This window comes from Drosophila sulfurigaster, chromosome 2R (assembly GCF_023558435.1).
Source record: "Drosophila sulfurigaster albostrigata strain 15112-1811.04 chromosome 2R, ASM2355843v2, whole genome shotgun sequence".
NCBI classification, from domain to species: Eukaryota; Metazoa; Arthropoda; class Insecta; order Diptera; family Drosophilidae; genus Drosophila; species Drosophila sulfurigaster.
This window is the reverse complement of record NC_084882.1, coordinates 7,863,076-7,884,691: the sequence shown is the minus strand read 5'-3', so window position 1 is coordinate 7,884,691 and position 21,616 is coordinate 7,863,076. Positions and strand designations below refer to the sequence as shown.

The following is a 21,616-nucleotide window of genomic DNA, read 5'->3' as shown; positions in this document are numbered from 1 at the left end:
GATTCCCTCAATGACAGACGCTTAAGCACCGCTACAAAGCTAATATATTTAAGCTAATATACCCAGTACTCGCAGCTCACGAAGCCTGGGGTTACTTGGGGGATTAGAAGGACATCGCAACACTTGCTTGAGGCGAAATTTGCAAGACTTATTATGTTACTTAACGGTCACACATTATTGATTATCAGCATTAATTTGGCGGCACATTTAGCTTAAGGATTACACAAATAATCATTTAAAAATTCTTTTAATATATAAATACGTAAAATGTTATTTTATTACCAAATATCTTCTCGATTTACGGCCTATTTCATTGATTCCATTTGTGGCTGTTAAGCGAGGTATACTATGTTATTAATTTTAAATATTTACGCGTTCTAATATTGACAATGGAAACGCTTTTAAAGGGATTTCTTAGAGAAATTTTGATTTAGCCACCGTGATTCGCTTTAATGGTGTACAAATACTTATAGGATGAAATTAAACTTAAGGGTCACACATGATTCCGGTTGACGATGTATAATACTATGCTATTCATTTCAAATCTTTTAGTTCTTATTAAAGGAAGTGCTTCTGAAGAAAAATTTAGCTCTTTTAAGGGTCATACTAATATTCATTTTAAAATTTGATTTATTATTATTTTTTTTTTTGAATTTCGGTTAACTGCCTAGTTGTTAAGTTATAGTTAAGGCGTTAAGCGAAGTTAAAACATTATCTTATTCAATTTAATTATATAACCTACTATAACATTAGGATTCGCTATGAAAATACTTTTCTAATTGATTGTTTTGAATAGTTTCTTCAATAATATATTGCTTACACATTGTTGAATATAAACATTGTCTTGATAGCTTATTTATCTCACTTACCGGTCTCACAACATAACAACTTAAACAAACATTTAATGTACAAATTAATATTGTGGCCTTTCTTAGAGTGTTTTCGCTTAGCAGCCTTTTGTTTTGCTTTCAGTCGACGCCATTAAGCAAGGTATTCTATCAATTCTAAATGTTTCAACAGTCTAAGACTACTATGGAAACACTCTTGAAAGAATATCTTAGAGAAACGTTGCCTTAGCTGCGATGATTGGCTTTAATGCCAGCTAAATTCTTAAAGAATACTGGTGTTGTGGCAAATCTCACGAGCTTTCATCTTGTTGTCGAAAAAACTGTATTCTCACAGATTAATAATAAATAATTTAAAATCATTCTCACTCTCAATTTCGTAAGAATTCCGCAATCGCAAGTAGAGAAAACTTTTTTCTTAAACGTTTATTGGTGTTGCTCTAAACTGAATTCTTTTGAGAATTGAATTCGGAACACACAAACTTTTAGTTTAAAAATGCGTTTCACGGGAAAAGTGTCCCGACTTTTGTTTATATTTTTACGCACCTAAAAGATTGCGAAAAATTGTCAAGTTTGCATGCTAAAAATAGTTTTAGTGCCTTCATTGGAATGCCATGTATGTTTTTTTTTGGGAATGTCATATGAAAGAATGTTGTTGAAATCGTTGAGTATTTGCTTTCTCTCTCTTCCATTTCCATTTTTCGTGGTTGCTAGGTGTCACAGCAGGGCAAAGCGGGGGTCGTATGCATTGCTCTCTGGATTCGCTGAAATTTACATTCCCAAGCGTACAGAGCGTTTTTCTAGTCAAGCACTCTCGACGCTACCAACAATTTTGGCACTTTATTTATTAGCTTGTAAGCCGCGCGTTGAAATGTCTCGACCTCTCCCGGCCCGGCCTCATCCTCTGTCCATATCCAGAGTCAGACGGAGACCTGGGGCGAGAGTAAGCTCCAGTCTGGGCGGGTTCCTGTGCTGTCCGGCACTTTTCGGCAATTGCGGGAGGATGAGGTTACGGATACGCTTTCGACAGCAACATTTGCGGGCCATAACACGCAACATTTGACACGGTCGGCCGTAGAGACCAGAACAGCTACAGCTACAGCAACAGCAACAGTAATAGCAGCAGCCGCAGTAGCAAGAGCAGTAGTAGCAAGAGCAAGAGCACAGCATCATGTAGAGTAGTTGCTGGTAGAAAGGTAGAAAGGCAGAACGGCAGAGAGCGAGAGACACAGGTGCTGCAGGATAGGCAGCGAGTGGAAGCGGAATTCAGCTACATTTACAGGTGTTCACTGGTGGCCTCAGGCGGGGCGGCCTCACAAATCTTTCATGACTGCGACGCGTGTACATAAACTGAAATTGGCCTATAACTGTCTGTTCAATTGTTTTTGTCGCATGCGGAGGAAGGTGTCGCAACTGCGGGTGTCCAAGGGAATGTGGAGTGGAACGAATGAAGAAGGGAAGGCAAGGGAATGTTAAACGTTGGCAAGCATAACGGCACAACGTACTACTATACAGACATACCTACATATTGCGGTAAAAATCACATTTCAGTGGGCCAACGTAAATCATTCATGTGCGATCCAAAAGCCCCCCCAAATGTAGACTATATTAATATGCCAAAATGAAGGCGTGTGTATTGCGAATATTCATTTGTACGTGACTATTGAGCACATTATGCTCGTGTTCGCTTTTCGTCTTTTCGCAACGACTCCCCGACGATGCGACACGACACGACAAAACGCGACATGGCAAGACGAGACGGGACGCGATGAGACGGGACGCGACGAGACGAGACGCGACACGACGAGTTGAGTTAAGTTGAGTTGAGGCAGGTTGTGCTAATAACCCAGATAGCCTAAGAGTCGCACTCTCTATTTCGTTATATCGCTCTCTCGTTCCCACTCTCTGCTTCTCTCACACTTGCTTCGGCTCAAGCCATGCTCTGCGGCTGCGGTCTCACTGAGTCGCTTACTACCTGCGACAAAGTCAAACCCTTTGCCAGAGCTTAAAAGTACGAAACACACAAAACAAAAAAAAAACGTAAAAGCAAAAACAAGTTGCCCACTTTGTTGCTTATTAAAAATGTAAAGAAAAAACGCAAATTAAAGTTTCATGTGTGTCGCCTCTCGCTGCGTTTGCGCCTTGAGCTTTCGGAGAGCGCCAAACCGAAGGCAAAGCTTCGGCTAACTTCGTGAGCTTTACTCTCGCTGAAGGTAGACATCGATACGCGTTGCCTGCTGATGAATCAGTTCCAGTACGTGAATCCTGCCGCAAGGATGCATGTGTGCGCACAGCGATTGCATTTGATGCTTACTACTAACATTGTGCCACATTGAAAATAAAACAGCTTAAAAAAAAATATACCCGAAAATAAAAAAGAAAAACAACGGCTATTTAATAACTGAATCCCAGTCAAGAGCAGCAGCAACAACAGCGCACGGCTCACGTACGAGACGGATACATAAAAATGCGACGCTCTGACTCTGACTGTGTGTGAGTGACAGTGTGGATGTGAACGTGAATGCGAACGTGGATGTGGATGTGGACGTGGACGTTAATGTGGCAGTGGCAGTGAGTGTGTAGTGTAGTGCTTATGTGGCATACCTATAGAGCTGTACCTAATGTGCCCATGCATACATATACATACATAAAAATAATATAATACAAAGGCACCGTAGTCGTTGTCGTTGTTGCCTTTGTTGCTGTCGTTGCCGTTGCCGTTGTCGTTGCCGTTGTCGTTGTCGTTGTTGTCCTTGTTTTTGTTGTTGTTGTCGTCGTCGCGTTCTTCTCCCCGTCGATCCCTCTACCGTATATCCGTGTTCATTCTCGTTGCCGTCGCCGTTGCCGTTGTCGCTTTCGTAGTCGCTGTCGCTGTCGTCGGTCGAGTGCTAAACGGAAATATTTGGTAGTCCAGGTTATTACCTTCAACGAACAAAAAACATAGAGAGCATGGAGAACGGAAAAGCAACAATGGAATCCAAAATAAGCGACAATTGAAGCGAGAAATGTGTGCACACATAAATGTAGAGTTTCCATTAATTATTCCGCATTGCGCAATCGATTGTCAAATAAATCAACTCTGAACAAAAAACCCACAACCCACTGAAAGCGTAGAAAAAGCCAATTGAATTGGCTCAATATGGCGACAGGACACAAAGCGTGCGAGGAATACACATAGTATGCTGCCATAAGACAGGTGCTATCTTTGGTAAATGATTACTACTACTACTACGACTACTATTATTATTATCCCATCAAATAATGCGAAATGCGCAACAATAATATAATATATGCTGAATGCAGCCATGACGGAATGAGTAACAAACACTTATTCAACATACTATATATATACAATATATACTCGTTTTGTTGTGAGTTGATGGCGGCATTCTTTTCTCTGTTGGCCTTTTGCGGCCAACGAATTCTGTTAAGCGATGATTAAGGCTTGACTTTTGTTTGATTTCCTTGAAAAGCTGACGTTTCGGGACAGGCGATAACTCTTTGTAATAGCAGTGAAAAATGCTCATGCAGAAGGGACAGCGGTCAGAAGAGCAAACAAACAAACAAACAAATACATACATACGTACATGCACACCCACACAACCGTAACCTCACAGCACTGCATACACAAGCACACACACAGACACAGACACACAGAGAATGACCAAAACAAATAGCGGGCCACACGAACCCCTTGACCCGAGTCACGCAGCTAATTGGACTGACAACGAATATATTTTTGAGTAATGGCCAGGATTATGAATATTTTCCCGTGCTAAATGTATTTCCATGGAATTTTTCGTTGACCCATCCAGCTGTGCGGGCTCCGAGACCGCGGCAGCCAGAGTATGCAGCAACAACAATAGCAACAACCAATAGCAAAGCAACCCGAGGAGAAGAAGAAGAGAAGAGCTAGACCTAGAGAGAGTTATAAGTGGTTGTAATAAATTTAGCTATAAGTTATAACAAATGCACTGGGATATTACGAGTACTTGCTGCTAGGCAAGTATTAAAGCGTATAAATAAGCACTTATTTGGTGATAAAGTAGGCTCGTTTATCTAAAGGCTCAGCTCGCAACACAACTCCAAATAGTAATTACAATAATTTATTCTATTAAGCACATTTCGCAGCTCATTCCTCGCTGTCTTCATTTTTGCTTGCCAGTCACTTAATTTGTCCGTTGGCATTATTGTCGATGCCGATGCCAATGCATTATCAATTTTCATTTTAAATTAGGGATTTTCACTCAAATGCCTCCGCTCATTTTACTACACTATACACATACCATATAATCCAAGCATGCCCCAATAAGTGAGCTATATAAAATTCAATGCAATTGAATTCCAAAGTGAAATACGAAGTACTGAGAATGCGAGATTATTGAAGAGCTTTTGTAGACAATTGGAAAGTTCAGCATCTGATTGATTTTACAGCACAAAGAAGCTCAATTAAAGCTTGCAAATAGTTCGAAACGGTGAAAAAAACCGTCTTTCTCTTATCAACTTCTTCTTTTTCAGCATTCTCAATCCGTGCTCGAGTCCCACGAAATTCTTTAGTGCACAAAATTAATTAAAAAGTCTGTTCTCCAAAGTGGATTTTTATTTTAACTTTTTCCTCTATCCAATGCACCATTTAATGTAGTATTCGACAATTAAGATTAAACCTTCGTGTCCTTTACTTGCTTTATGAATATGAAAAATAGAAATAATGAATTCAGCAGGTGTATAATTCAAAGATTAGGCAGATTAGAAAAGCGAACAATGGCAGCAGAAATATTATCTTTTTAATTGTATAGCCATTTGAAATTCGTATCCAAAAAATCAATAAATTTAATGTTAGGGCTATTAATACGGTCGGACATAAGTATGATAAATGCAACAAATACGTGTCTTTAGATGGTTATTCATTGACATTCTGGCCTGTCATTCGCATTGGTCGCGTTTCCCAACTCTGAAAAAAGAGCTCAACCCAATGACCTTATACACTATACATACATATGTATATATTTATAGGAACGCGAAACTAAGCTAAGCCCCAAGGATGTCCATCCATGCTGTGCATGCATAGGAGACGCCTTAGAAAACAAACATATAAACATACAAAGGAAAGCCAGCTGGCAGTTCATCGATCAACTTGGAAGGAAACATGACGACGACGACGCCATCGACAACGATGAAGTACTCGAGGCCTCCACTAAAAGTGCTTTGGCTAATACAACTGTGGCTGCTATTACTATTCGGTAAGTTCAGGATCAAGATGCAATGACATGGCGTTATCGACACGCTGCCGCCGAGTGGAGTCCATTCGACTCCACAAATATAGTATACTAAGGGTGTCATGACCCGAAACTGCTTGTTTGTTATTGTTCTTGATATATGTTCTCTTATTCTTGTTGTTTGTTTTTATTCAGAAAGCGGCTTGGTCATCAGCGAAGTGCCTCCACATTACTGGGAAACACCATACTCTCAGCCCTACTTTGACAACTCCTCCCGACGCGAGGTCACGGCAACCGTCGGCCAAGCGGCCCTGCTGCATTGCCGCGTGCGGAATCTGGGCGACCGGGCGGTAAGTGAATGATGTTGGTCTCCGATTCGGCTGGGGTCGTGGTCGTGGACATGGACGTGGACGGGGTCGTTGCTGGGGTCGGTGTCGCAATTAAAATGCGCTTCGAGCACAAACCAAACATTATATATGTATGCGTGTATGCCGCATAAAGCATACGCCATACGGCATAAGGCATAAGGCATTGGGCATTGGGCATATGGTATAGCATACAATATAGTACACGATTATATAGTATGGGGTGCCTGGGCAACACAGTAAACGTAGAATGTATGGTATAGGGGCAAAACAAACGACCTGCGGCGTCCTCGTGGCAGATTTGTAGATTACTTTTAAAAGATTACGCCATAAAGTTGGCGGTCTAACCGCCATGCAGCGTTCTCTTTCCCCCTGATTACTGCCATCTCGCTCACGCTATTTATTCGTGCTCTCTGTTTCATTCTTGTTCTGGTTCGCGCATTTGTAACACGGCTTCGCTTCCGCTCCCAGCGATTTGTTAGCAATGCAACAACAGGCGCTTCCTTCATCTGCCACGCCCCCTGCAGCGCCTTGCCCCGCCTCGCCGTGTCGTCACCAACAAACACACAGCACAGTTGGGCACGTTGATTCCTACCTCAAAACACGCTGTGGCTGTGCAATTATGCGGTGTAATAAATTTCGCGCTGTCCGTGTCTGTGTCCGTGTCTTGTGCCTTGTGTCTTGTGCTCTCCCCTCCCTTTCTCGCAATCCCCCACCTTCGAAAAGTTACTGGATAAACGACAACGATGTCAACGACAACGCTCTCGCTACCAACTTTTAGCGAGACAGTTGAATTGAGTAATTAACGTTGTGAAACTGAAAGACAAACCAAGGCAGCAGGCAACACAAGACAGACAGTCCGACAAATAGACAGTGAGACACTGAGACAGCCAGATAACCACCAGGTATTCAGTCATTCAGCCATTCAGCCACTCGCCAAGCTTAGCTGACAATGCGCTCTAAGCCAAGTCAAAGCAAACGCATTGTCTCGTGTTATATGCAGCTAATTGGAGCGATGTCTCACAATAGTGCGTCAATCAAGAATGGCATCACAGATTCATAACCAATTTCTCGTTTAAATCCACATTCACACATTGCATTTTGTTATTTATTCAATCATTGCGTATTCTTTGTGACCTCCCGTTTTGTGAACTCAAAGTTTATTCGTTTTCAACTCGCTTAAACGTGCATTTATTTTGACAGCAACGATAATTGGAATTGTATAAATCTTATTTCAAAACAATTGACACACGATTAGCAATTGTTCACGAAAAATACTGTTAAAAGTTTTCTTTTTCTTTTTTTTTTTTGAGAAGTTGTGAAGTCAATTATGGTTTCAGTTTGGTTTATGGTTTATGCATAGCTAAAAGTAAAAATATGTTCTCTGAGAAAATATTATTTTACCGCAAATTGCAAAATAATCATTGTTTTATACCACAAGAAGTGATGAAAAAGTCATTTCTCGCAAAACGGATTTAGGATTTATAACGGTTGAATAATCAATATTGGAGAGACAACTTTTTTTATAATACTGTTATAAATTTTATTTTGTAATAATTGACACACAATTAGAATTTTCGTTTGATTTATTTTTATGCTTAATAAAAAATATGTTCGTTGAGGAGAATAAAACATTTTTTATTCCCAAAAAATAATAAAACAAAAAACGATTTCGTATTTGTGACTTAAAACGGTTGCATAATCAATAACAGTTTATTAAAATATTTTTGGAAAATTTATATAAATTCTATTCCGAGAGAAATAACACAAAATTAGAATTTTCGTCTGATTATGATTTTCATCTGTTTAATATTTATGGTTAATAAATGTTGAAATTTAGAAAGTAATCACATTATTAAACCTCTATGAAGAGATGAGAAAGTCAAGTCGAATACTCAATTCGGAATATTTATGCTTGCAATATTGTACAGACAATTTAAATTCCGTCTGATTATAATTTTCATCTGATTAACGTTTATGCACAGTCGAAAACAATATGTTAGCGGAGAATGTATCATAATAAAATAATTATAGTAAGAAGAGATGAGAAAGTCATTTGTAGTTGGGATTTAAAAGGGATGAATAAACAATACAGAATAGATCACATGTGTAATTAAAGCATTCAATCAATTAGATTCGGTGCAGTGAGCATTGAGTATTTAGTTACGAATTGGAATTTGATGTTGGGAAAATAGATGCACAATAGGCAGTTTGTAAATACCCTACGATACTTTTATCATTTAATATACAACAGATTTAATGCATAATCATGATTGATTCACCGCATCTAGAATTTAATCGTTTCTTGCGATTAATGTATAATTGAATTGGTCAAATGAATCGTACTCAATCCTGTTCAGAGTGACACTATTAATTCTATTGAAAATAACAATTTATTTATCTGAACACATTTCAGAAAATTGTATATTAATTAACAGATTACATTAAATTTCAATTGAATATTGTTCCCATTGAAAATAAATTGTGCATTGCGGCTATTTGCCGATGTCTCTTGCAGGTGTCCTGGATACGCAAGCGGGACCTGCATATCCTCACAGTTGGTATACTCACCTATACGAATGATCAGCGTTTTCAGTCGCTGCACTCAGAAGGCTCCGATGAGTGGACGTTGCGCATATCTTCGCCACAGCCTCGGGATTCTGGTACCTATGAGTGCCAGGTGTCTACTGAGCCAAAAATCAGTCAAGGCTTTCGTCTGAATGTTGTCGGTGAGTATGCGGGCGCTCTTCTCAGCGCTTCTCATTGTGTGCACCTGAGGGTGGGCGTCACTCTTTGTGTGTGAGTGTGTTTGTGTTTGTGTTTGTGTGGGTGATGGTTCGTTTTTAAGCAAGAAAGCAATTATTTGTATTGTGCGGTTTTACAGTGTCGCGTGCTAAAATTCTTGGCAATGCGGAGCTGTTCATCAAGAGCGGCAGCGACATTAATCTCACCTGCCTGGCAATGCAGTCGCCGGTGCCACCATCGTTTATCTACTGGTACAAAGGCAAGCGGGTCATGAATTATTCGCAGCGCGGCGGCATTAATGTCATCACGGAGCGCTCGACGCGGACCAGCAAGTTGCTGATAGCCAAGGCCACGTCGGCGGATTCCGGCAACTACACGTGCTCGCCAAGTAGCTCAGGTGAGTTTGTGTGTGTGTGTGTCCCACTGCCACATAGTGTGGTTGCTGTTGCCTTCAGGCGCTTCTTCAGCATCAGCATCAGCATCTACTTTAGCCGCAACGTCCTTATCCGTCTGAGTATGCGTCAGTCTCAGTCTCAGTATCTGTCTCTGTCTCTGTCGGCAGTCTCGTTCTATTGCCGCTGGCAATTAATGTGACGTCTCCTGCCAACGGCATTTCCTTACCGCTTTTACGTCTCGTCTTCTTTTGTTTGCCTTTTTTGCTTTCACCTTTTTGTTCCCCCCCCCCTGCACCCACCCCTGTCGTACATCTTGCATCTTTATGTATGGCTTTATCTTAATCTATTGCTCCCAACCTATGCAGACTCCGCCTCGGTGGTGGTGCACGTCATAAATGGCGAGCATCCGGCCGCCATGCAACACGGCAACAGCAGCGCCAGCTCCTTGCGATGGAGACCCGTGCCTTTACTTGCCATCACCACGACGACGACGACAGCTGCGTTCGCTGTCACTTGGAACTGGAACTGGAGCAGTGGCGGTTTGTTTGTAACATGGTTACCCGCGGCGCTTGCCAACTCCTGGAGACGGCACTGGAGCACGAGTTGGAGCTGATGTTGCGGCAGGCTCAAGCTGAAGCTGAATGACAGCCCCGGCCTAGTTGGGGCGGTTGCACATACTCGTATCTTCTGTTTAGCGTTAATGATGATGATAATGATGGTGTTGACGATGATGACGATGCATTTAATGTGTGTGTATGTGTTTTAAAAGTATATAGTTGAGAATAGAGAATGCGATTAAAATAATAATGATAAACTGTGGTGTACATAATGCAAGTCCTTTAACGAGTATTATCTATAAGAATATTCAACATAAGAGCATTCCAATGCCAGCCATGCTGACTAAAAGAAAGTATTAAGATGGAAACTTTTTAAAACGAACCTAAACTAAGATTACACTCATATATAAAACCAAAAACAAACAACAACAACAACAACAACAAAATATCAAAGCAAACGAATACGAAAAAAACGAGAGTAAAACTAACGAAAACTTTACAACTTTTCCTTTTCGCAATCCACTTTTCTTTATTAAATTTCGTTCAAGCTGAAAAGCATTTACCACATTATTCCGTCAATTTGTTTGTGGGATTAATAAATTAAATATGTCGATATACACAAGTTTATTTATCATAGAAATTCATTGAAGCAACATTTTTTAACCGACAAGAAGACAAGAACAACAGCAACAGCAGCAGCAGAAAAAAAGTTAAAAATAAATAAACTTTTCCGCACGTGCCGCAAAGTATGCAATATAAAAGTTTGTGAAATTGAGTTGAAAGCGTTTTCGACTAGAGCCCTTGTGCTTTGTTTCGTTCCGTTCTGTTGTTTTTTTTGCTGTTGACAAACTCATTTGTAATTCTTTCGTCCCCATATTTGACATGCACATAATACATACATGTTTGTATATGTATATGTTTGTGTATGCATTGGGATATGGTTATACACACTCAACTATAGAGTCCAGCCAAATTACATAGTTTGCTATTTAATTTTCAGTTTACATTTAGGCATAAACCAAAATTAATAATAGAATAACAAGAATAATGAAATGTGCGGCGTGCTCCTGTGTATATATTATGAATATGTATATGTTGTTTTCGCTTGCCTCATTCATTATTTAAACAAAATAAATACCTTTTAATAAGCACACACATACTCTCACTTACACACTCACACTCACACACACACACACATATACATGAGAAAAAAGAGCAACAATAATACTAACAAGACAAGCATGCAACTGTTTTACCGATTCTAGAAACCAATTATAAATATTTAACAAAATTCTGTGTATAATGAATAAGTTGGTATCTGGTTGTCTGCCATAAAATTCTCCGTAGTCAGTCCATCATCGTGTAAAATATTGGTTATATACATACATACAACATATATGGATATATTATATTAATTAATAATTGTAAATTTAGCGCTCGATTTTAAGCGGTCTTGATAAGACTTTTAAGCGATAAGTATAATGCCCAAGTTGACAACATTCAAATCATATAAAAATACAAAAGATACGACAAAAATACAAAAACCAAAAATGTTTTCTGTTTTAAAACAAAAAAATGACAAATGTTTCTCCATAATAAAAGTATGGTTATGGTTAAAAAAATTACCCGCAAAAAGTTTATTATTGGGATTACTGGAATCGAATTTATTGCGTGAATACTTAAAGTGCTGCCAAGCAGATGATTTCGCACACGTTTCAATCGATTCAGATGAGTTGGCAGCACTCGAATATAGTTGCCGTTAATTGATCAAAGCTAACGAGGAAAAAATAGCGTTTCGTTTATCGTATTATGCCAATATTTAATTAACGTGGCAAATCTGAAGCTTCATTTGGATTTGATCTTGTTCATTATGTATACGACATGTTGACCACGTTGACCCTAAAATCCGACAGTTTTTGCGGCTGCAATGCCCTCAAAATGAAAGACTAATTAAGCGGCTTATTTGCGAGTATTAATAGACCAAGTTGTGGTCAGCATATGGATGGGTATTTTACTGTGCATGTGTGTTCCTGACTATATGTGTGTGTGTGTGTGCGTGTGTGGGTCAACTGCTACTATAACAATAACAACAACAAGCAGGGAGAAGCATTTGCACAGTCAAAGCTATAGCCATATAGTAGCTGTAACCATTTATTTATATTTCGATTTAAAAATAGCAAACACACAAATGGACTTATAAAACTCTCTAGCAGCTTACGTGCCGGCGCCATTGGGGAGATAGAATACAGAGAAAGCGAGAGAGAGAGAGAGTGTGGGAGAGGGAGGGCCGGAAAGAGAGGTAGCAGCATGGGGAGAATAAAGGGTAAAAAAGTCAAAAAGAAATAAATGGTTTTTCAAGTCTTATTTACTCAAGAGAGAGAGAGCTGCTGCCGCCGCATTCGCTGGCTGCTGCTGCTGGAATCAATGTAAAGGTCACAATTTATTCAATTGCCCGGCCAAGATATTTTTATAGCGTGTTCATGCGCCACATCTAAGGCAACAACAGTGTCCTATGGCCGAGACCTAATCCCAAATCACAACGGAATTACAGACTGGTAATGGTTATGTAGCGGATGAGGCGTCGGAACTGCGACCGGGTTCAAGAATCCAGCGTATAATGGCCAATTGATAGCCAAAAGGCATTAACACGCCAAAGAAATTCCCCAGACTAAAACCAAGAAGCTGCTGCTTCTGTTGCTGACTCAAAGAGAGCAAATTTTTTGCACACTCAAGCAAACACAGTAAACACCGAGACTCAAACACACACATACACACACACTCGCACTCACTGACACAAATATTAAGTTCAAATGTAGCAGAAATCCAAAATACGTGCCACGCAGTAGTAAACAGGCGTCAAGGCGACCCCTGGCGGCCAACCTTAGAACCTGCCAACCTCAGAGCACAACAGAACCCAAAGCGTAAACCCGAACCCAACTTCCAATTGGTCTTGTTTAGGTGTGGCTTATGACTGTGTGCGTGTGTATGTGTCTATGTGAGTGTGGGTGTTTTGCGTGAGCTGAAAATCACGTCTTATTCAATGCGTTCGCTCGAAATTTATTGAGGGAAGGTCAGAATATTCATACATCGATATTTTTTATTCCCTCTCATTTTTTTTCATAAAATTTAATAAAAATTGCTGCCAGCTATGCGACGGAGACGGAGACAAATGGTGGCCGCTTGCCAGTTGCCAAGATTTTTTTACAATATCCAAGGTGATGGGCAATGGTCGAGAATGCGGGAGGCAGTGTCGAGTATTAGTGCTACAATGAAGCACCTATAATACGTCCGCTCGCACAAACAAGAGGGGCAATCACTTAAAGCTATTAAATATTTTACGATATATATGGGGCATTACATTGAGAAAGAGAACGAGAACGAGAACAAGAACAAGAACAAGACCGAGAATGAATACGAGATAGAAATGGAGATGCACAGAGGGTGACGGGCAAAGTTAATGGTTTAGAAACGAAAATGCGAATGTTACGCAACGGCATATTTATGAAATTTTTATCGTCATTTTTCAAAAGCCAGCAAGAATGCAAGGCTCGATTCGACAAAGCTCCCAAACCCCCACCCGAGAAGGAAGCCCTTGCAGGATTGAGCTTCATAAATACCTACATATTTGGTTTCAGCTGCCAAGTATGTGAATAGGGGCAACAGGCCATAAATAGGAGGCACAACTTGGGAACTAACTACGAGTATGTTACAACTGCTGTATTGATGGGTGATTGGGCGATTGCCACAATTTCTGATACCCATCGGTATAACATTTGTAATTGCTCACAGAGTGTATGCCCCATTGGAGGCGTGCTTCAAAAGCAGGGTATTCACACATTTATAAATGTGAAATAAAATGAAAATTGTTTAAACGCATGGAAAGTGCTTGTGGGATGTGCACATAATGTTTCTGAGCTACTTACCGTTGGGGTCGGATAAAGGAGAAGGAGAAAGAGCTTTGGCTGTTTGGTAAAGAGTTGCAGCTTAGAGCAAGAGCAAGAGCAAGACCATAAAAAAAGCAGGATATGGATGAGCTTTGGCTAAGACAAGCAGCTAAAAGAGAAAGACAGCAACAACAACAACAGGAGCAGCAGCAGAAGTAGCACTAGCACTAAAATTGCTCAAGTGCATGGAAATTGCTAATCGGATGTGCGAGAAATGCTCTGAAACGAGGTGACGCCAATAGACACATAGCATCTCTCTGCACATCTCTGCTCCTTCCCATCCCGCCCGTTCATCATGCTCTCTCAAGCCCAAAAGCAAAGAAGTCAAATGAGTAGTGCGGGCGACGGGTGTCGGCAATCCAGAGTCGGGTGGATGGGTTACGAGTAGACTATTCGAGTTGAGTTGAGGAGATTACGGGCAAATAGCGAAGACCACAACCAAATGAAAATTGCTTAAACCAATTGCATGGAAAAAAGTAGCAGCATCCAGCCGAGCAGCAGAGCAGCAGCAAAGCTGAGGCAGAGTGTGCCAAAAGTCAGTGCGACAGCTAACAAGGCTTAGTCTAGAATCAGATTACTTAAGAAAGATACATGTCCTTTGACACATACTCGTTTTTCCACTCGCACTCTCCGTCTTCGACCCTCGCATTTAAGTAGCTTTTGACAATCGCATTAATCCGGGCAAACGCAATCACAATCAATTAGATTTGTGAACTGGATTTTTATTACCAATAATAATTATCAGTCATCCATATTTTATGTGCAACTAATACTTGCGAATGTGAATGTTGCACACATTTCTATTTATACATCTACTACTTTTATTTGATATCTAAATATTTATTTAGCTTAGTTCAAATGAAGCAATAATACTTTTTAAATGTGCAAATATTCTGGCAAAAATGTGCACTATTTATACCCGCCACTTATAAGGTAGAAAGGTATTATAACTTTGTGGCCGCAGAAAATGTTTGTAAGAGAAAGAATGAGTCATCTCCGACCCCATAAAGTATATATATTCTTCATCAGGATTAACAGACGAGACGATATAGCTCCATCTGTCCGTCTTTCTGTCCGTATGAACACATAGATCTCAGGGACTATAAGAATTAGAAATACAATTTTATTTTTTTTTTACAACACTTGCCATTTTTGCACACAGATCAAGTTTGTTTAAAATTTTAAACAGTTACAAGCGTAATTTTGGAATTAAAGTTGAGTTGATTGATACAAAAATAACTAGAGTATTCATGATTCCTGATAATTTGTTTGCAATCGGATACAAATTGTAGAAGTCATTTAAGAAATTTTTCTCTATGGCACATTACGTCTACTGCAATCGGGTTTTAGTTGCTTTGTCTGACAATTTGGTATATTTTAAATATAGTCCGGTATCAACATACCTTAAATAACCTTCGGAATATTTTTAGTATTTTTGTGGTATATTATTCGGTATGTTTTTTAACATAATACCACACTGATTTGCTTTTATTGAAAATGGGTAGCGGTATCTCACAGTCGAGCACACTCGATTGTAGTTTTCTTTCTTGTTTAGATTTTAAATGTGAAAATGGCATTCGGCATGATTGCACTCATGACTAGTTAAGTCCAGTTTGAATTTAGGAGAAAGCATTGAAATGCCATTTGCGACATTTCAGCTATAGGTATTGGCTGCGGTTGAAGCAAAAATTTTGCTACCACAGTCACATTTTATCGATATAAAAAGATAAACATTAAAAGATGCAGTAGTTATGCGCAGTATGATGTAGATTTTATAGTGCTATGTATAATTTCAAAGTACGCAGCATCTCTATGTCGAGCAGAATGCACACTGCGTAATAGTTCTCTCATGCGAATTCAATTCACTTGTTGTGTCACTGCACAGAGTGTATTATTATTTCATTGTGAAATATACAACTCATTAAACGAAACAATTGCGATCCCGATAATCCACCTGAGTATTAAATTATCAGGCAGTCCGAAGATAGCTGCTGTTCGTTCTCGTTAATTTATATGACAGTTTAAGTCTTAAGAGCAAATGGTCTTTGGCTGAACGTGAACTCGGGGGATAAATTTTGTGTTTTTGTCACTCCAACGGACGAATAATTGAATTTTAAATTTGAGTTTAAGCCATTGCAAATTTGAATTAAAGTCCAACGCATACAAAAACTGATGCGGAAAGAAGAACAATAACCGCAATAATGAGATAAGAGTTTGAAATCCAAAACAAAAACCGACCGCAAAAAACATCAACAAGCCCACTCACCATAGACAAAGAGAGAGAGAGAGAGAAGATGGGAGTGAGGGAGAGGGATACCTTTAGGTAGTTTGCTACTTGTCGTAGAAGCCACAACACCTAGCTTTTTGGGTTTGTTCACTAGCCCAGCTGGGGCATCATCCTAACAATGGGCCCAAAGAATTTGCCCATTGTGCTATTGCCTTGGGTAGGGGAAGGCGACGGGAGACTTTTCGACTTCTCGAATTGTGCGCAGCGATAAGGAGCCAAAGTGCCAATACACCTGACAGTAGCAGCCGCAGGTAGAGATGGAGATGGAGGTGGAGTTGGGGCAGCCCCTAGCTTGTTCTGTTCCATGGTCTACACATTTCTTTTAGCCATTTGCAGACTGCATAGAAAGTGGGCAATGATTTGCCCTATAGCTCATTTGTTCACTCTATTCGTCCCGGTGAGTAAGTATGTGAGTGTCGATGAGTGTGCGAGTGTGAGCTGGTATGTTTGTGTGTGTGTGTGTGTGTGTGTGATGTTGTCCATGGGACACGTTTTTATGACTTAATGCTAACAAACGCGCCCACGTGCCAAAATAATCGTCTGCCTTTTCTGTCGACTCGGCTCATTGTGCAGCTGTTCCGCTCGCCGGCGTCGCCTCCCCATTTCCCCCTTTCCCCCACCCCATCTCTTTTAGCGCTTGTGCGCACCGTGCTTACCCCTGTTATGCTTTGCCCAGCTTTGCCATTTTGTTGCCAATACGTTTTAACCATGTTTGTACAAAACGCAAACGGATTTGCCAATGTTTATGCCGGGGATTATTGCGGCGTGCGTAAATGCGTCTATGGAACCCGCTTCACTCCTCGCCTCTCTCTCATCTCTGCAGCGTTTCAGCACTGTCCCTGCTCACTGCCCTCTTCTCTTTGTCAGCCTTTGTGCGCGTGCATGTGGATGTGGATGTGGTCCAAAAAAGAGTGGTGAACGCGCATTGGGTTTGTCCAGGTGGCTGACATAGTCAGCTAACGGGTAGAAGTTGAAGCCGTATTAAAAATTTATGAGCCAAAACCAAAGCCAAATCTGTTACATGGCTTTAAAATTCAACGTCATCCTTTTGCCTGCCTGCTGCCTGGTGCTTGGTGCCTGTCTGGCATGCTAACTCTCTGCAGTCTCTACACAGTCGCTACAGTCTCTGCTGACTGTTCCGGGCAACAGATTTAGCTTGGAGTCATCTAGTGCACTTCAAAGCTGCCAATTAGTGTGCACCCGGCAAATTGTCTCGCAACTGAGGCGGAGTTATAATGCGATGTTACAATAAAAATGCTCCACTAAGCTGACATGCAACATTGCAACAAATTGCAGCAGCAACGATGACGAATAGCAGACCCCAGTCTTAGTCTCAATCTGAGTGCGAATACTCAGGAGAGAAGAGATTGAGTTGCAGCTGCACAAGCAGAATGAGCTGCTGGAATCTGAATGGCAATGAGGCAAACGCAGAGGCAGAGGCAGAGGCAGGTTGTCGCTTAAGGCTTTGACAACTTCTCGAAATTGTCAAAATCCTCGAGCGATTGAATCATCAAGCAGCTTAACCCAATAAAACTTTTATGCCAACTACTTAATTATGTATTTCGTATTTTATGCACACACATTTAAATCACGTATGCATTTACATATACTATATACATATATATGTAGTATATATCGTACTACGTTCTCTACTAGTACTTGCCTATAATCCATCTGTGGATTTTTAATTGATTTTACGTGACATAGCAATTATGGTCGATGGTATTCAATTTTGGTTTGTAATTAACATGTTCAAAAAATAATAACCTTTATTATTCATTCATCATATTTTATTTGTTTTGCTTTTATTTAATTTATTACAGCCAACAACAAACGAGCAAATTCATGCAGCTGCATGCCCTTATTTTCATGTCAGATTAGTTTTGCTTAGTTTAGTGCAGCTGAAAATGGAAATCTGATTAACAGCTTGCAGGCCCTTAGCTCATTAATATAAATATGAATTGAGCATTTATTGAATGTCCAATTATTTTTCATTAATACTCATACAAAAACTAATATAAACAACCCGAAAAAGTCGCAAGAGTCAGCTTAAACAGCAAAATGTCAACTATAAATTTTGTGAAATTCGCATTTAATTGAGAAACGTCCCAAAACTTTTACAAAGCTTAACTTTTGCTTGTCAAAGATACTTATGTTGCTGGTCTTTTGAGCAGCTTTTTTTTTGTTGCAATTAAATTAAAAATCATCTAGAGACTTAAGCTAAATATTGGATTCAGAACACATTGTCACACGATGCGGTTGTTTTATGCGGATGTGTTATATAACTTTGTATTGATTTTAGCTTCAAGTTCTCAAAGCTTAAATTCTGAGTTTGTATGTTGCGTTTTTGTTTCTTTTTGATTTCCTTTTTGGCACAGATTTGTAATTTGCTAAAGTAATTTATAGAGTTCGGATTGCATCCTTTTTAAGCCAGACATTTCTCTTTTTTTCCTCTGCAAGTTTGAATTATTTTTAGTTTTAACTCTTTTAATAATTTCAGCAAAACCAAAAAGTATATTTCTTACTTCCTTGAGTATGTTGAGATTAAGAGCTTTAATTCTACAAAGCCTTTTAGTTTTCCCCCAACTAATTCGTAGGGAAAAAGAAAAGAGTAAGTTCGGGCAAGTATTATTAGCTGGAACGATGGCACTGGGTTGTCAACATATTGTGATATGCTGATGCTACGGACATCTATCTAGTGAATTCAGAAAATATCTTCATGGTTAGTGGGTTAACTGGCTGTCGGAATCGCTTTATTCAGCCCGTCAGTTGGAGGACAACCGAGTGAGGTACATAGATTGCAGCGGGCGATGCGATGCGAAGCGAAGCGATGGTAGATGGTGGATGGTCTATGATGTTGGGAGTTGGGCGTTGGGGGCTGGGCGTTGGGCTGTGGGCCGTTGACAGTGTGACGTGTGTTGCAAACTGTGGGCTGCAGGCGAGGATGAGGGGCGTGGCTGTCTGCCTTAATGTCAGACTGACTGGCCCAAATGACTTGGCAAATGGGCTGCCGTATGCTCATTTGTATTGGCTACAAATACAATTTGATGGTCCTTCTGCCTGCCGCCTGTAGCTGCAGGCGTAAGGATATTTATACACACATGTTCGCTTGCAAGCAGAAAACAGTTAAACACAACTCATGGGGAGAGCGGTCCCAGCGGGGAGGTGCTGTGCGGAAGAAAGAGGCCTGGGAAGTGAAATTCTGTTATTCTCCGGCTGCTCGGTTGAGTTCTGTTCTGTTCTGTTCAGTTTGGTTCGGTGTTGCGTTCTGCTCTGCTCTGTGATGTGCCGTAGCGTGCTATGCGAAATGTCTCCGGTACACCTAGGCGAATGCGTTATAATAATATGTATACGTATGCACATAACGACGAGTCCAAGTGCTGGACGAGAGGAATGGTTCGGGGTGGCTAAGATAAAAAGTTGAAAATAAATTTTTATTGTTATGGGGCACACACGTTCTTCTTGTTGTCCTTGTATCTGTTTGCGTGTTTGCGACACTCATTTTCTGCAGATGTCTTTTATGTCTGTGTGCGTGTGTGTGTGTCTGTGTGTGTGTAAGGAGTGTGTGTGTGAGCGTATGTGCAATGGAATCCAATGAGAACATGTGTACTTAACATAAATCGCTCACTCATTGAAAGCAGTTGCATAAAAACGAACACAGTATTCGCCAAGGAACGAGAAACTCTACTCACACAGGATCTCCCAACTACACATCCATACTTACTATACTATGTTACATACATACATATATTACAAGCTAGTTGCTAGCTAGCCCAGCCAACTAGGCATCCAGGCTGCTTCGCTGCCATTCTGTCGGGCATCGAGTCAGTGCTGCATTTACAAACATTTATCGATTTCTACCCAAAATTATCTATGTATGCAGATTTCCGCACATACGAAGCGCAGGCACACTAACTTTCCGCATTCCACTCCTCCCGAACTTTTCATATCATCCACTCTGATACCATGTATATCCCCTCCACACACACACACTCTCTATCCCTCTCTCTCTCTGGCTCTATGGCAGATCCAACAGTCGTTGTGCTCATGGGCCCACGTGTGCAGAAAGTTTTGCCAACAGTTTTAATTTCCCATAATTACACAATTACAAAGCGTAAAGTTTTCCAGCACACGCCACGCCTCCAGCCCCCAATGGGCACGCCTTATACAATGCCAACTGCGCGTCATGGAAATGAGCAGTCGAAAAAAAAAATGCAGCAGAATGTAGCAATGTAACCTCCAACGAATCTCAAATGCTCTCATCGAACTAAGAAGTTGCACAGTCATTAGTCAAGCAAATCAAGAAATATTTTTGCAAGCATTTGTAGAGTTGCTTCATTTGTTAACCGCGTATCTTTATGCACTGCACAACATAAAGTTAGCGTTATTACTCAACACTTCAATGAAGCGATCATTACGCACTACTCAACACTTAAAATAAGAAAGTATCGATAAGAGAAGGAAGAAGAAAATCGATAAAAAGCGCCACTTGATTGTTATCGATGGTACAAGTAACATAACATTGCGAAATAGGATCGCAAATAAATGTTGTAAAAACGAAATATAACAAGAAGAAATAAATGAGAACTTAATATTTCTACAGACTTGTATATTTCTAAGCTGTAGTTATGTATATTCATTTTGAATAAAATAGTTAATTAAAATATCACTAATAAATTATGTCGTAAGAATATGCGTGGTAGTACAGAATGTAAACAAAACGGAACTAAAGATGTAGCTGAAGTGAGGTAAGTAATTAGGAAAATCTGAAGTAAGTTTATTATGGAGGCACAGGAGTGATAAATTATGATTAAGCACATAATCAACTGTCTTATATATTTTCGTATTTATGTTTTTGTTAATTCTTGACTGACGATGAAAAACTTTGCCAAAAGAAAACGAAAAAAAAGACAGTTTATTCATGAATTTATTTTTAGATATACATGAAGTTATGCAATCTTTTTAATTTCGCATATCTTACAACGCACTTTGTTGGTTCATTTTGTGTACAGCAAGCATAAATTGCAAAATATTATCTGGAAGTAGTGGCCATGAATTATGCTGGAAAAGTATTAAATTTATAGAAGCATCCACGTCGAACAATGCACCTTATAACTAACTAGCAGTAGTTGTTTCTTCGTCTAGCACAAATATCGTGATAAAGTGAAATGTGTTAGCCGCAAAACAAGGGTACAACTGAGGAACAGTCAAGCGAGCAGTGAAAAACTTTTGGTCGCACACATGCACATGCACAAACACATA

General features: G+C 40.0%; 1 protein-coding gene across 1 annotated transcript; it reads left to right on the top strand.

Moving 5' to 3' along the window:
- The first annotated feature begins 3,108 nt into the window (after positions 1 to 3,108).
- LOC133837641 (limbic system-associated membrane protein) lies at positions 3,109 to 11,730 on the top strand. The gene is made up of 6 exons (XM_062268476.1): positions 3,109 to 4,053; positions 5,859 to 6,085; positions 6,257 to 6,411; positions 8,945 to 9,155; positions 9,311 to 9,568; positions 9,932 to 11,730. Exons 2-6 carry the CDS (start codon positions 5,992 to 5,994, stop codon positions 10,177 to 10,179), a joined length of 966 nt encoding a protein of 321 aa, XP_062124460.1. The 5' UTR covers positions 3,109 to 4,053; positions 5,859 to 5,991; the 3' UTR covers positions 10,180 to 11,730.
- Positions 11,731 to 21,616: the final 9,886 nt, after the last annotated feature.

Excerpts from the sequence above, each read along its gene's own strand:
- LOC133837641 (XM_062268476.1), top strand. The coding sequence starts at position 5,992 with ATGACGACGACGACGCCATCGACAACGATGAAGTACTCGAGGCCTCCA. Across the intron at positions 9,156-9,310 it reads CTTTCGTCTGAATGTTGTCG|TGTCGCGTGCTAAAATTCTT; the intron begins GTGAGTATGCGG and ends GCGGTTTTACAG. Across the intron at positions 9,569-9,931 it reads GTGCTCGCCAAGTAGCTCAG|ACTCCGCCTCGGTGGTGGTG; the intron begins GTGAGTTTGTGT and ends CAACCTATGCAG.